The 14,629-nt window shown below is 46.9% G+C and overlaps 1 protein-coding gene across 11 annotated transcripts in view; it reads right to left on the reverse strand.

Annotated features, from left to right (window-relative positions):
* Positions 1–14,629, reverse strand: part of MGAT4D (MGAT4 family member D) — a 112,657-nt gene that overhangs the window by 39,345 nt on the left and 58,683 nt on the right. For all 11 annotated transcript variants that reach the window (XR_005225132.2, XM_043545719.1, XM_027825257.3 and 8 more), the window contains one exon: positions 8,179–8,225. Coding sequence is in view for 10 of the 11 variants with exons in the window: in XM_043545719.1 (XP_043401654.1) it covers positions 8,179–8,225 (47 nt within the window). In the remaining variant the exon portion in view is untranslated. The remainder of the gene's footprint in view (positions 1–8,178; positions 8,226–14,629) is intronic.

Consider the following 14,629-nt stretch of genomic DNA (forward strand, 5'->3'; position numbering starts at 1 on the left):
GGTAACAACTAGTTTGAGAATCCTGCTAGGTCTTAGACATCAGCTAGGGTGCCGAGCAGTCAGTGGAATCAGGATTCAGGTGGTTTTGTGCATGCCCATTGGCAAAAACTTAGATGCCTAAGGAATTTAAGTACCTACAGGTTTAGGCGGTAACTGACTGGACATTTTTAAGATCATAGTGGTGCCTAAAGGGGCAGTTAGGTATTTAAGAGCTTTTCTACACAATGGGATAATGCACTCAAAGGGGATGTGATTTCAAAAGCACATTAATTGGTCTATGTAGACTCTGCTGGTATGCGCTAAATGTTCCCTTGTCTGCTTTGATAATAGTGCTGTTTGAAACAGCACTATGTTAAAGCAAACTGGGGAACCCTTAGACCTGCTAGTGCACACTACACGAGCCAATTAATACATGTACTTTAGAAATCACCCTCCCATACAGTTCATTACTCACCATGTAGACAAGCCCTAAAATTGCTTGTGGATCTAACTAGCCCTCAGGTGTTAATCCTGGCATAGGGATCTGTACAGGCAGTTCCTAACCCCACGTTCAATCCCAGACCATGTCTACATGAGTAAAAAGATGTGTTTTTAAAAATCAAGCTAACTGATATAAACTTAACTCAACCGAAAAGTATACTGAGGCTTGGTCTACACTTGAAAGTTTTACAGGAACAACCATTTTGGTTCAGACATTTTAGTAAAATAGTTAAACTGGTAATAGCCCTAATGTGGATGTAACTATACTGGTATAAAAGTGACCTATACTGGTATAGCTTTTCCCATATGGGATGGGGAATAACTATGTGCTAGAGAGTAGAGATGTCACACTTCATGTACACTCTTCATGAAGTCTTTGGCTTTCCTATGACACACTTTCTGCTGTGGAGGAGAAACAAAGGAACCTAGAACAGGACAGAAGCATGCTACAGCCAGACAGTTGCAGGAAGTTTTACCACCTTATTTCTGTGCATAGTTTCCATTCTTAATAAAGGGTTATCTTCAAACTGGTCTGTTTGTTGTTAAAAAATGGTTACCTTCCCTTCTATAGCTGTTCTTTGAGATGTGTTTTACATGTTCAGTTCCACTGTAGGTGACTCAGAAGCAAACACACACAGAGGTGGGTTTGGAATCTACCTGAACAGAGACTGTAAAACAACCCGCCTGAAACGGGTATCATCTCTGGACTGACTGGCAATGGCATAATGAGAAGCAAAACTGTGGACTAATGACCAAGTGGCTGCTTTACAAATATCTACAATTGGCACTGGACCCAAGAAAGCTGCAGAAGCTGCCTGTCTGGTGAGAGAATGCACCAACACTCTAGTTGGCAGAATGGTATTAGCCAGTGGGTAGCACAAACACGCATGAAGTGGGACCTAGGATGAGATTTTCTGAGTGGAAACTGGTTGGCCTTTAGCTCTGTCTGCAACACTACAAACAACTGCGTAGAGGATCTAAAAGATTTACTCCAGTCCATGTAGAAAGCTAAAACCCTTCTCACATCCAATGAGTAAAGCTGTTCTTCATCCCTATGTGCATGAGGTTTCGGAAAGAACAATGGCAAAGAGATTGCTTGGTTAACATGAAAATCAGAGGCTACTTTCGTGAGAAATTTTGGGTGAGGACAGAGATAAACATTATCCTTATGGAAAACAATGTAGGGGGGTTCTGACAACTCGCCCACCCTTCTGGCTGAGGGTGCCATCAGAAATGATACCTTCATGGAAAGGTGAAGAAGAGATCAAGTTGCCAGGAGCAAAAAGGGAGGTCCCATAATTTTTGCTAGAACTAAGTTCAGGTCCCCAGGAGAGATGGGGTCTCATACATATGGGCATAATCTGACCAAGCCCTTTAGGAAGTGGGTAATGATGGGGTTTGAAAAAAGATCTATCATCCACCAAGAAGTGGAAGGCCAGAATGGCTGTCAGATGCACCCTTATAGAGCTAATAGTCAAACTCTGTTTTAGATCTAGCAGATAGTCCAGCACGAGGTCCAGGGGTGCCTGCTCTGGAGATGCACCTTTCACATGACACCAGATGGAGAAATGCTTCTGTTTAGCCATGTAAGTGCTTCTAGTTGAGAGTTTTCTGCTATTCAGAAGCACTTCTTGAATGTCCTTCAAGCAGGACTTTCCAAAGGATATCAGCCATGACGCATCCACACTGTCGGATGAAGAGCTTGGAGGTTGGAATGGAGTCCCAGAAAATTACATCTAAATCCAATGGGAGAGACAGGGGAGGCTTGACTGACAAGGATATCAGGATCAAGTACCAGTGTCGATCACGCAATGCCGGTGCTACAAGGATGAGGTGAACACGGTCTTGTTTCACTTTGAAAACAACCATGGGAAGCAAAGGAATCAGGGGAAAAGCATATAAGAGAAATTTCTTCCAGGATAGAGAAAAGCATCTGTCAACAAGCCTGGACCAAGCCCGCCTTGGAAACAGAACTGATGTCATTTTCTATTGGTTTTTGTTGCAAACAGGTCCACTTGGGGAGTTCCCTGGAGCTGGAAGATGGACCTGGCCACATTTGAACGTCGTGAGCACTCATGGTGATCGGAGAAGGATTTGCTCAGCTTAACCACTAAAATGTTCTGTTTTTCAGGATGATAAGCAGCTCTGAGATGAACTGGGTTGGCTAAAAAGAAGTTCTAGAGGCACGCTGCCTCCTGGCACAGTTAGTTCAACTGTGCTTCTGCTTGTTTGTTTATGTAAAACATGGTCACCGAATTGTCTGTCAGAATTAACAATTTTTTCCCCCACTACATGGGGGAGGAAGACCAAGCAGGCTAGACATACCTCTCTTAACTCCCTGACATTTATGAGTCTTTTGAGGCTACCGAAGACCTTGAGTCTGCAGGGACCCCATATAAGTCCCCCAGCCCAGAAAAGACACATTAGTAGCAGGGGGAGAAAGGGAACCCCCATGCAAACTTTCAGAAGGTTCATCTACCAGTCTAGAAATGACAAAATTAACATTGGCACTCCAACCACTTTAGCCAAATGGTGATGACTCATGGCACACATTAATACTAGCCATGCCTGCAGCTTTCTGAGGTGTGATCTGGTGTGCTGAACTACATAGGTACATGCTGCCATGTGACCGAGAAGACTGAGGCAGCTGCATATTGTTGTGCGGCAGCATGCTCTCAGTTGCAGCACTAAATCCTGTAAAGTTTCTAACCTGGCTTGTGGTAGCAAGGCCATAACCTTTGTGGAGTCTAAGACTGTCCTGATTAATTCTTTTGTCTGTACCAGTTTCAGGATTGATTTGTCTCGATTTACTAGGAGCCCCAGCGCATCACATGTGGACAGGACAGTTGAAACACTGGATAGGTCTTGAGCCTTAGACCAACCTCTGATCAACCAGTCGTCCAGGTAAAGGAATATATGAACACCTAATTTTCGTAGGTGAGTTGCTACAACTGCCATGGATTTTGTGAACACTCGGGGAGCAGCTGACAGACCAAACACAAGCACTGTGAACTGATAATGGCACCCATTCACCACAAATCTGAGACACTTCCAATGATCGTGATGTATTGCAACATGGAACTAAGCATCCTTTAAGTTGAGGGCAGCATACGAGTCCCCCTGCTCCAGGAAAGGAATAGTTGAAGCTAGGGTAACCATGTGGAATTTTATTTTCTTCAGGAATTTGTTCAACTGTCTTAGATCTAAAATAAGCCTGAGACCCCCCTTTTGTCTTGGGGATCAGGAAGTAGTGGGAATAGAAGCCCTTCCCCTGAGGTACAAGGGGACTTCCTCTATGGCCCCTGCCAGAAGAAGAGATTGGACCTCCTGTTGAAGGGAAATCTTGTGAGAGTGGTCCCTGGAGAGGATTGGGGAAGAGGGTTGAGGGGTAGAAATTAACTGGTTGGCATACCCAGTTCCACTGTGCTTAAGACCCACCGGTCTGAAGTTATGTGGACCCAAGCATTTAGAAAGTGGGATAAGCGACTGGTAAACAAATGATGGCGAACAGAGGGAGTTATGGTGACTGGTACACTGTCCTTGACAAACCCATCAACATGCCTCTTTGAATGAGGCAGTTGGACAGGGTGAGCCCATTGATGCTTAGGAGGAGGGCAGTGGAGGGCATCTCCTATAACCTTTGCCCTTTTTCCTTGGCAGATCTTGAGATTGGGAAACAAACCCTTGTGTCTCTATGGCTGCTGCAGATGAAACTGCTTTCTTTTCGCTGCTGGGATATAGATCACAAGGAATTTGAGTGTTGCCCTAGAATCCTTAAGGTTATGAAGCCTGCCATTTGTTTTCTCTGAAAAGAGGGAGGGATCTTTGAAATGTATATCCTGGATAGTCTGTTGGACTTCTAGAGATAGACCACAAGACTGCAACCACGTACATCTTCTCATAACAACACCTGATGCCATGGTTCAAGCAGCCAAGTCTGCACTATCCGAACTGTCCAGGACTGGAGGGCAGTCCTGCCGACCAGCTTACCCTCTTCAGCCATTACTGCAAATTCTTTTCTATAGTCCTCTGGTGGCTTATCTTGAAATTTCATGATGTTCTCCTGGAGGGTGAAGTCATATTGACTCAGGAGAGCCTGTTGGTTTGCAATCCTTAGTTGTAGTCTTCCTGAAGAATAAAGCTTGCAACCAAACAGATCCAGCCTCTTTGAGTCTTTGCATTTTGGCATTGAAGCTTATTGTTCTTGTCTTTCCCACTCATTTGCAGCTCCCACCACAAGAGAACCCGGAGGAGATGAGAAAAAAAATGTTCATATCCCGTTATAGGGGACAAAGTACCTCCTCTCAACTTGTTTTACTGTCTGGGGCAAGGAGGATGGTGCCTGCCAAAGGGCCTTGACTGGCTCCAAGAGGCTTCATTAATTGGTAGCACCACCCTGACTGGGGTCGCCGATACTAGGATGTCCACCAACATATGAAAGCTTTCATGAACCTTTTCTGCCTGAATGTCAAGTACAGAGGCCACTCTTTTTAAACTATCTTGATAAGCTCTGTGGTCCTTTGGCAGCTGTGAATCACTTGACAGCTCCACAGCCTCATCTGGTGATGAGGATGAAGATGCAACAAACATCTGAGGTGGTGGTTGGTCTGTGGCTTGTAGCAGGGAGGGTGCCTGAGTGGCTTTTGGCCAGGGAATGATGCTCTCAGTACCAGTGCCTCCAGTGCACTCTCAATGACAGCAAGCAAGATGGTTCAGGGGAGGTCCTAGCCCAGCTGGGGGATGGGGGCAAGACCACACAGTGCCCATAATTGCCACTTATGTAGGCCCAGGACCTATCCTTGCCCAGGCCATTGACCCTTAGGAGGACACCAATGCTGGGGCTGCTGCATGGCGCAGGGTCCCAATGACTCTGATGGAGGGCATGTTCTCCATCCTGGGTGGGAAATAGAGGACCTCACCTCTGAGTTGGGGAAGAAGAGTCAGATGCTTCTGGCGGTGAAGATGCAAATCCAGATGGGACTGGTGAGAAATAGCCTCATCCCAGGGATGGTGGTACTGGGGAAATCATGGGAGGTGACTACACAGGCTTTTGTGGAGGTTTGGGTAGTGGCACCATAGGATCTTGATCTGGACAGGCATGATCCATGGGCATCCATATTGGCTGTGGACCTTCCCCTGCCAGTGATACAAGTACTGAGAGGCTAAACAAGTCTCTTGTGGCTGCATACTCTGGTAACCTCTCCAGGGTTGTTGGGATCAGCGCTGTCTTTTGGCTCCACAAATGTCTTTTGGCTCCACTAATGTCTTTCAGGAGATGGCCTTGACAGACCTAGCACAAACTCCAGAGGTGGCAATCCCCTCTTGGGAGGAGAGGAGTGTCTCTTCTGAATGTTTTTTCAGGTTTCTACCTCTAACTGATGCAACCAAGCAAGGAACCACACCTGAGGAAGGCCTAAGCCTTTTCTTCACACCTGGAGAACAGTCCTGAGGAGCCGCAGACATCTCCAGTGGAATGCTCCATACCATAATTGATGAACTTGGGTGCTCGCCATGTGTGAAGACTCTGATGGGGGTCAAAGTGCTGCCTCCATAAGCGAGCACTTAGCCTCACTGCATTATCTTTTTTTGAACAGCATTTGAATCCTTTGCAAATATGACATTTGTCACTAGCATGGGATTCCCCCAATCATTTCAAGCAGGCCGGGTGTGGGTCACTGACTGGCATGGGTTTTGCAAGGCCCGGCAGGACTTAAACCCTGGCAAACACAGCATCATTCCAGTACTGTTCCCAGTATTGAAAGATAAAAAGCGATCAAATGAGACCAAAAATGGGAACCTAAGTACAGTAAAAGCTGTGTTATCCAGCACTTTATCAACCAGAAAGCTCTATAAACCAGTATTTCTGATATTCAATGGGGTTGCTAGGTGTCTGGTTTTCGACCAGAATGCCCGGTCGAAAAGGGACCCTGCTGGCTCTGGACAGCACCGCACACTGGGCCATTAAAAGTCCGGTTGGCACAGGGCCAGCAGACCCTACCTGGCTCCGCGTGGCTCCTTGAAAGCAGCGACATGTCCCTGCTGCTCCTAAGTGGAGGAATGGCCACGGGGGCTCCGTGATCTGCCCCCAACCCAAGTGCTGGCTCCACAGCCCCCACTGCTGGGAACCGCAGCCAAAGGGAGCTGCAGGGGCAGCGCCTGTGGGCGGAGGCAGCGTGCAAAGCCGCCTGGCTGTGCCGCCATCTAGGAGCAGCAGGGACATGTTGCTGCTTCCAGGGAGCTGCCCAAGGTGGGCGCCACCTGAATCCGGCACCCCGAAACCCCTCCCACCCCCAACCCCTGCTACTGAAACTCTGCAACTTACCTAAAATAACACTGAGGGTGAGAAATCGCTTCTTGAAAGCAGTCTCTTTAAGATCTTAAGCTTAGTATGCACGTTTTGTTTTATTTGCTCAGTAATCCACTTTATTCTGTTTGCTATCCCTTATAATCACTGAAAATCTGCCTTTTATAGTTAATAAATTTGTTTTGCTTATTATTAAATCCAGTTAAATCTAAAGGGGCCAGGGGGAAAGAAGTAGTGCATATCTCTAGTCACATTGAGGGAGAGGGTGAATTTTTATGAGCTTGCGCTGTGCAGATCTTCCTATACAGCACAAGTCAATATACCTTTGGGTCTGCACTCCAAGGGAAGTGAGCACCTGAGTGCTGGGGCAAGTCCCTTAAACTGAGTCTTCCCAGAGCTGATCTCAGTGTCTGTGTCTTTCTGCAGCTGGGTGTGGCCCTGTCTGTGTGTGTTCTAGAGCAGGCTTAAGAGCCTGCCTCAGCAAGACAGAGTAAAGGGGGCCCATGCTGGTGGAACAGGTGGGCTCAGTGGTATCCCAGTACATCAGGTGGCACCTTAAAGTGGGGCAATGCATTACAGATCCATCCGGTCATTCAGTTCCAGTTTCCGGATGTAGTTATCATCAATTATATTCTTTGTCATTCAACTGCCTTTCCACTCTGTATCCTCCTTGCATTTAATTGTTCTTCTTTAGTAAGTAAAGGTTGATACTTAAAACACAGCATCAACAATGCAATGTTTTTCACAATCAGCTAACGTAGCTGCAGTCAATATTCCATTTAAATGGGCAATTCAAGCACTTGTCCCTTTCAAGCAAAGACTTTCAGTTTTTCAAGTGTTACTAAACATTTACCAGAGAGTAGGATAAGAGCAAGCAAAATTACAGTGAAATCTCAGCCTCAGCTTATTTCTTCATAACAGTCACACTTGAATTCAGTCTTTCAAAGTCTTTTCAAAATTACTTCATACTGAATCGCAATATAGATAACTGAATTAGTGCATTTCATTGAAGCAGATTGCTATCCAAAATCTGTGGCCCTTAAAAAAAGAAGAACTGCTACCCAAACTATCAAACAAAGACACCTAGAAAATGTCACAGATCTCAGCACAGATAGCTATAGATTTTAGGGGACTGAGGTCAATGGGGACAGTGTATGAATACAAAGGTGCTTTGGATTGCACTATTAATTCCTTGGAAAGCAGGCTCACATTGAAGAAAATTAACGTATGTTTCAAAGGTTAGAATGCAACCTAAAAGCATTGAATTATGAAATGTGAGTAATGGCACCATTTCAGCAAGTTTTAATTTTGTAGTTCATTGTTGAAACGCTGCAACTTTTCATGTAAAACTGATTAGCCATTAGCCATACAATAGGTCCTGAGGGAGGACTTACCTGGTTCTAACACTTTCTGCAATACTGTTAACATACTCTGCATTCACCTAGAGAAGTAAAGAACAAACAAGTATCTAACACACTCCTTCTTTTTACCCAATTTAATATTTTCATTAACTTCCAGTCTAACTGATATAAGTATACATAGAAAACACTTCACTGCCTAATTTTTTAATTCTAGGCAAGAGTAATTATATCAGTGTTCCTACAACTAAATATTGTTGTGTCATCCAGGCATCTGAATTTATATTATAAATCATAGATGCTTCATTTGTGTGTAAATTATTTGTGTGTGGACTACAAACAGGTTCTCATCACTTTAGTAAGAGAGAGATCACAGATTTGTGGCAATCTGTCTACAGCCTCTAGTTGTGAGGACTAAATTTAGTATGCCCCTCTGATCCTGTTCTCAGTAAAGAGGTCATTTGGATTAATCATCAAAATAATCACTAACTTTTATTAACCTGATCCCGTTGTTGGTGAGAAAACTCACCTGTGCAAACTTTCCTTGCCTAGGGCTACCCATATCCAAAGTTTTAAACAGGAGTTTGCTCCTCATTTAACTAACTGGTGGCATTTAGCCTGGAAATTAGAATGTCAGTTTTTGCTCATTATTGCTGCCCCATACAACTAGCAGTTTTATTATGGAAAATTCAGGCTTTAACTAAATGAAAATCTAACACTGCTTAAAGGTGTTGTCCCTTTGGAGATGTAGGGGTCATTCTGTCAGTTTAGGATTGGTTATTTAAAAAAGTTATAGCCAAGCTTCATCACAAGATATACATTAAAACAGCAATAAAGTCAAGAATACATAGCTGTTGAGGGTTGACAAGAGAAAGCTACTTCAACAACTGTGTTACCCACTTACAGACATGATATTACTTAGAGTTACCCATGATGCAAGCATTTGTGAACCTGATCCCCAGAAGCTTCACGGGCTAATAAAGCTACTGTGCCCAAAGCCATTTCACTCCGTTTAAGTTGGGAAATTACACCAAATTAGAAAGTGACCCTGAGGATTCCTGGGGAGAGATTCCACCCTTCCTACCCTACACTACTCTGGCCTGGCCCTTTTACACTGCTACAGCAGCATAAAGAGACAAGAAAAAATCTTTAGCTGGCTGGTGGGCAATTCCTTTGCTGCAGGCACTATGCAAAGTTGCTGTAACAGCCTTACATAGGACCCCTCTCAAGCTCCTTCACTGGAAGCGTGCTGGGGGAGGGGCAGAGCTTAAAGCAATCTTAGCCCTGGTCTACACTAGGACTTTAGGTCGAATTTAGCAGCGTTAAATCGATGTAAACCTGCACCCGTCCACACGATGAAGCCCTTTATTTCAACTTAAAGGGCTCTTAAAATCGATTTCCTTACTCCACCCCTGACAAGTGGATTAGTGCTTAAATCGGCCTTGCCGGGTCGAATTTGGGGTACTGTGGACACAATTCGACGGTATTGGCCTCCGGGAGCTATCCCAGAGTGCTCCATTGTGACCGCTCTGGACAGCACTCTCAACTCAGATGCACTGGCCAGGTAGACAGGAAAAGAACCGCAATCTTTTGAATCTCATTTCCTGTTTGGCCAGCGTGGCAAGCTGCAGGTGACCATGCAGAGCTCATCAGCAGAGGTGACCATGATGGAGTCCCAGAATCGCAAAAGAGCTCCAGCATGGACTGAACGGGAGGTACAGGGGATCTGATCGCTGTATGGGGAGAGGAATCCGTGCTATCAGAACTCCGTTCCAGTTTTCGAAATGCCAAAACCTTTGTCAAAATCTCCCAGGGCATGAAGGACAGAGGCCATAACAGGGATCCGAAGCAGTGCCGCGTGAAACTTAAGGAGCTGAGGCAAGCCTACCAGAAAACCAGAGAGGCAAACGGCTGCTCCGGGTCAGAGCCCCAAACATGCCGCTTCTATGATGAGCTGCATGCCATTTTAGGGGGTTCAGCCACCACTACCACAGCCATGTTGTTTGACTCCTTCAATGGAGATGGAGGCAACAGGAAGCAGGTTTTGGGGACGAAGAAGATGATGATGATGAGGAGGTTGCAGATAGCTCACAGCAAGCAAGCGGAGAAACTGGTTTTCCCGACAGCCAGGAACTTTCTCTCACCCTGGACCTGGAGCCAGTACCCCCTGAACCCACCCAAGGCTGCCTCTTGGACCCGGCAGACGGAGAAGGGACCTCCGGTGAGTGTACCTTTTAAAATACTATACATGGTTTAAAAGCAAGCATGTGAAAGGATTAATTTGCCCTGGCATTCATGGCTCTCCTGGATGTACTCCCAAAGCCTTTGCAAAAGGTTTCTGGGGAGGCCAGCCTTATTGCGTCCTCCATGGTAGGACACTTTACCACTCCAGGCCAGTAACACATACTCGGGAATCATTGTACAACAAACCATTGCAGTGTATGTTTGCTGGCGTTCAAACAACATCCGTTCTTTATCTCTCTGTGTTATCCTCAGGAGAGTGAGATATCATTCATGGTCACCTGGTTGAAATAGGGTGCTTTTTTTCAGGGGACTCTCAGAGGAGCCCGTTCCTGCTGGGCTGTTTGCCTATGGCTGAACAGAAATGTTCCCCGCTGTTAGTCACGGGGAGGGTTGAGGGGGTAGCCACTCGGTGGGGGGAGGCAAAATGCGACCCTGTAATGAAAGCACATGTGCTATGTATGTAATGTTAACAGCAAGGTTTACCCTGAAAGAGTGTAGCCAGTGTTTTATAAAATGTGTCTTTTCAAATACCGCTGTCCCTTTTTTTTCTCCACCAGCTGCATGTGTTTCAATGATCACAGGATCTTCTCCTTCCCAGAGGCTAGTGAAGATTAGAAAGAAAAAAAAACGCACTCGTGATGAAATGTTCTCTGAGCTCATGCTGTCCTCCCACACTGACAGAGCACAGACAAATGCGTGGAGGCAAATAACGTCAGAGTGCAGGAAAGCACAAAATGACCGGGAGGAGAGGTGGCGGGCTGAAGAGAGTAAGTGGCGGGCTGAAGAGAGGGCTGAAGCTCAAATGTGGCAGCAGTGTGATGAGAGGAGGCAGGATTCAATGCTGAGGCTGCTGGAGGATCAAACCAGTATGCTCCAGTGTATGGTTGAGCTGCAGCAAAGGCAGCTGGAGCACAGACTGCCACTACAGCCCCTGTGTAACCAACCGCCCTCCTCCCCAAGTTCCATAGCCTCCACACCCAGACACCCAAGAACGCGGTGGGGGGGCCTCCGGCCAACCAGCCACTCCACCACAGAGGATTGCCCAAAAAACAGAAGGCTGGCATTCAATAAATTTTAAAGTTGTAAACTTTTAAAGTGCTGTGTGGCATTTTCCTTTCCTCCTCCACCACCCCTCCTGGGCTACCTTGGTAGTCATCCCCCTATTTGTATGATGAATGAATAAAGAATGCATGAATGTGAAGCAACAATGACTTTATTGACTCTGCAAGCGGTGATCGAAGGGAGGAGGGGAGGGTGGTTAGCTTACAGGAAAGTAGAGTGAATCAAGGGGCGGGGGGTTTCATCAAGGAGAAACAAACAGAACTTTCACACCGTAGCCTGTCCAGTCATGAAACTGGTTTTCAAAGCTTCTCTGATGCGTACCGCGCCCTCCTGTGCTCTTCTAACCGCCCTGGTGTCTGGCTGCGCATAACCAGCAGCCAGGCGATTTGCCTCAACCTCCCACCCCGCCATAAACGTCTCCCCCTTACTCTCACAGATATTGTGGAGCACACAGCAAGCAGTAATAACAGTGGGAATATTGGTTTCGCTGAGGTCTAAGCGAGTCAGTAAACTGCGCCAGCGCGCCTTTAAACGTCCAAATGCACATTCTACCACCATTCTGCACTTGCTCAGCCTATAGTTGAACAGCTCCTGACTACTGTCCAGGCTGCCTGTGTACGGCTTCATGAGCCGTGGCATTAAGGGGTGGGCTGGGTCCCCAAGGATAACTATAGGCATTTCAACATCCCCAACAGTTATTTTCTGGTCTGGGAAGAAAGTCCCTTCCTGCAGCTTCTGAAACTGACCAGAGTTCCTGAAGATGCGAGCGTCATGTACCTTTCCCGACCATCCCACGTTGATGTTTGTGAAACGTCCCTTGTGATCCACCAGAGCTTGCAGCACTATTGAAAAGTACCCCTTGCGGTTTATGTACTCGCCGGCTTGGTGCTCCGGTGCCAAGATAGGGATATGGGTTCCGTCTATGGCCCCACCACAGTTAGGGAATCCCATTGCAGCAAAGCCATCCACTATGACCTGCACATTTCCCAGGGTCACTACCCTTGATATCAGCAGATCTTTGATTGCATGGGCTACTTGCATCACAGCAGCCCCCACAGTAGATTTGCCCACTCCAAATTGATTCCCAACTGACCGGTAGCTGTCTGGCGTTGCAAGCTTCCACAGGGCTATAGCCACTCGCTTCTCAACTGTGAGGGCTGCTCTCATCTTGGTATTCATGCGCTTCAGGGCAGGGGAAAAGCAAGTCACAAAGTTCCATGAAAGTGCCCTTACGCATGCGAAAGTTTCGCAGCCACTGGGAATCGTCCCAGACCTGCAACACTATGCGGTCCCACCAGTCTGTGCTTGTTTCCCGAGCCCAGAATCGGCGTTCCACAGCATGAACCTGCCCGATTAGCACCATGATGCATGCATTGGCAGGGCCCATGCTTTCAGAGAAATCTGTGTCCATGTCCTGATCACTCACGTGACCGCGCTGACGTCGCCTCCTCGCCCGGTATCGCTCTGCCAGGTTCTGGTGCTGCATATACTGCTGGATAATGTGTGTGGTGTTTAATGTGCTCCTAATTGCCAAAGTGAGCTGAGCGGCCTCCATGCTTGCCTTGGTGTGGCATCCGCACAGAAAAAAGGCGCGGAACGATTGTCTGCCGTTGCTCTGACGGAGGGAGGGGCGACTGACGACATGGCTTACAGGGTTGGCTTACAGGGAATTAAAATCAACAAAGGGGGTGGCTTTACATCAATGAGTATTTCAGGCAGGACTTCACGGAGGGTTCCAATAAGAAATGGTGCACCTAAGTAATTGTTCTTATTGGAACAAGCAGGTTGGTCTGGCCTCTGATTGATACATGGCTAGATTTACCTTGCTGCACCTTCCCTGTGAGTGACTGCAGTGTGACCTAGAGGAATGAGTCCCCTAGACGGGGAAGGGGGGGGAAGCAAATGAGTACAAAACAAATCTGGTCTATTTCTTGTTTTGAGCCACTCCATCTATCTTTTACGTCTTTGGCTGGCAGCAGACGGTGCAGAAGGACTGCAAGCCATCCACATCTCATGGCTGCTCAGCAGAAGACGGTGCAGTAGGACTGCTAGCCATCCTCATCTCTTGCCTGCCTGGCAGAAGATGATACAGTAGGACTGCTAGCAATCCGTATCGCCTGCCTGCTCACCATAAGATGGTTCAATAGGACTGACTACAGGACTAAAGAGAACGACCTGGTCAAGTCACTCCAAATTTAGTCCCTGCGCACGTTTGCCCAGGCGCTCCTGACCGACGTGGCCAGGAGCACCTCGGACATGATGATGACGGCTACCAGTCGTACTGTACCGTCTGCTGCCACAAGGCAATGGGTTGATGCTGCTGTGTATCAATGCAGTACCACGTCTGCCAGCACCCAGGAGACATACGGTGACGGTTACCTGAGCGGGCTCCATGCTTGCCGTGGTATGGCGTCTGCACAGGTAACTCAGGAAAAAAGGCGCGAAACGATTGTCTGCCCTTGCTTTCACGGAGGGAGGGAGGGAACAGGGGCCTGACGATATGTACCCAGAACCACCCGCGACAATGTTTTAGCCCCATCAGGCATTGGGATCTCAACCCAGAATTCCAATGGGCAGCGGAGACTGCGGGAACTGTGGGATAGCTACCCATAGTGCAACACTCCGGAAGTCGACGCTTGCCTCGGTACTGTGGAAGCACTCTGCCGAGTTAATGCACTTAATGCACTTAGAGCATTTTGTGGGGGGGGGACACACACACTCGAATATATAAAACCGATTTCTAAAAAACCAACTTCTATAAATTCGACCTAATTTCGTAGTGTAGACATACCCTTAGCCTCCCACCCTCTGGGCTGTATCTGTGTGTGCTGCACCTCTTGGAGGTGCAGCACATAATTGCACACTTCTTAAATAACATGGTATTAAATGTAATTTATCACTCAGTGTAGGGAGGGATTGTCTTAATTAATACTGTGTCAGTTGGTCAAGGCTAACTCTAGTGTGAACCTAGTATTTCTACTTCTGCCCTCCACTGGGGTCCACCAAAGAGGCAACTTTAATTCCCACTGAAGAGCCATAGGAGCTCCACCAGCAGGAGTCACAATGGAGTAACTGAATTGGTATATTCCCCAGTTGTCCTGGCCTCCTCTCCTTTACAGCAAGTATTACTCACTTTTACCTCAGGGGTGGCATATTATTGCCTACCCCTCATAAGTAGCTT

The sequence above is a fragment of the Chelonia mydas genome, chromosome 4 (assembly GCF_015237465.2).
Source record: "Chelonia mydas isolate rCheMyd1 chromosome 4, rCheMyd1.pri.v2, whole genome shotgun sequence".
NCBI classification, from domain to species: domain Eukaryota; kingdom Metazoa; phylum Chordata; order Testudines; family Cheloniidae; genus Chelonia; species Chelonia mydas.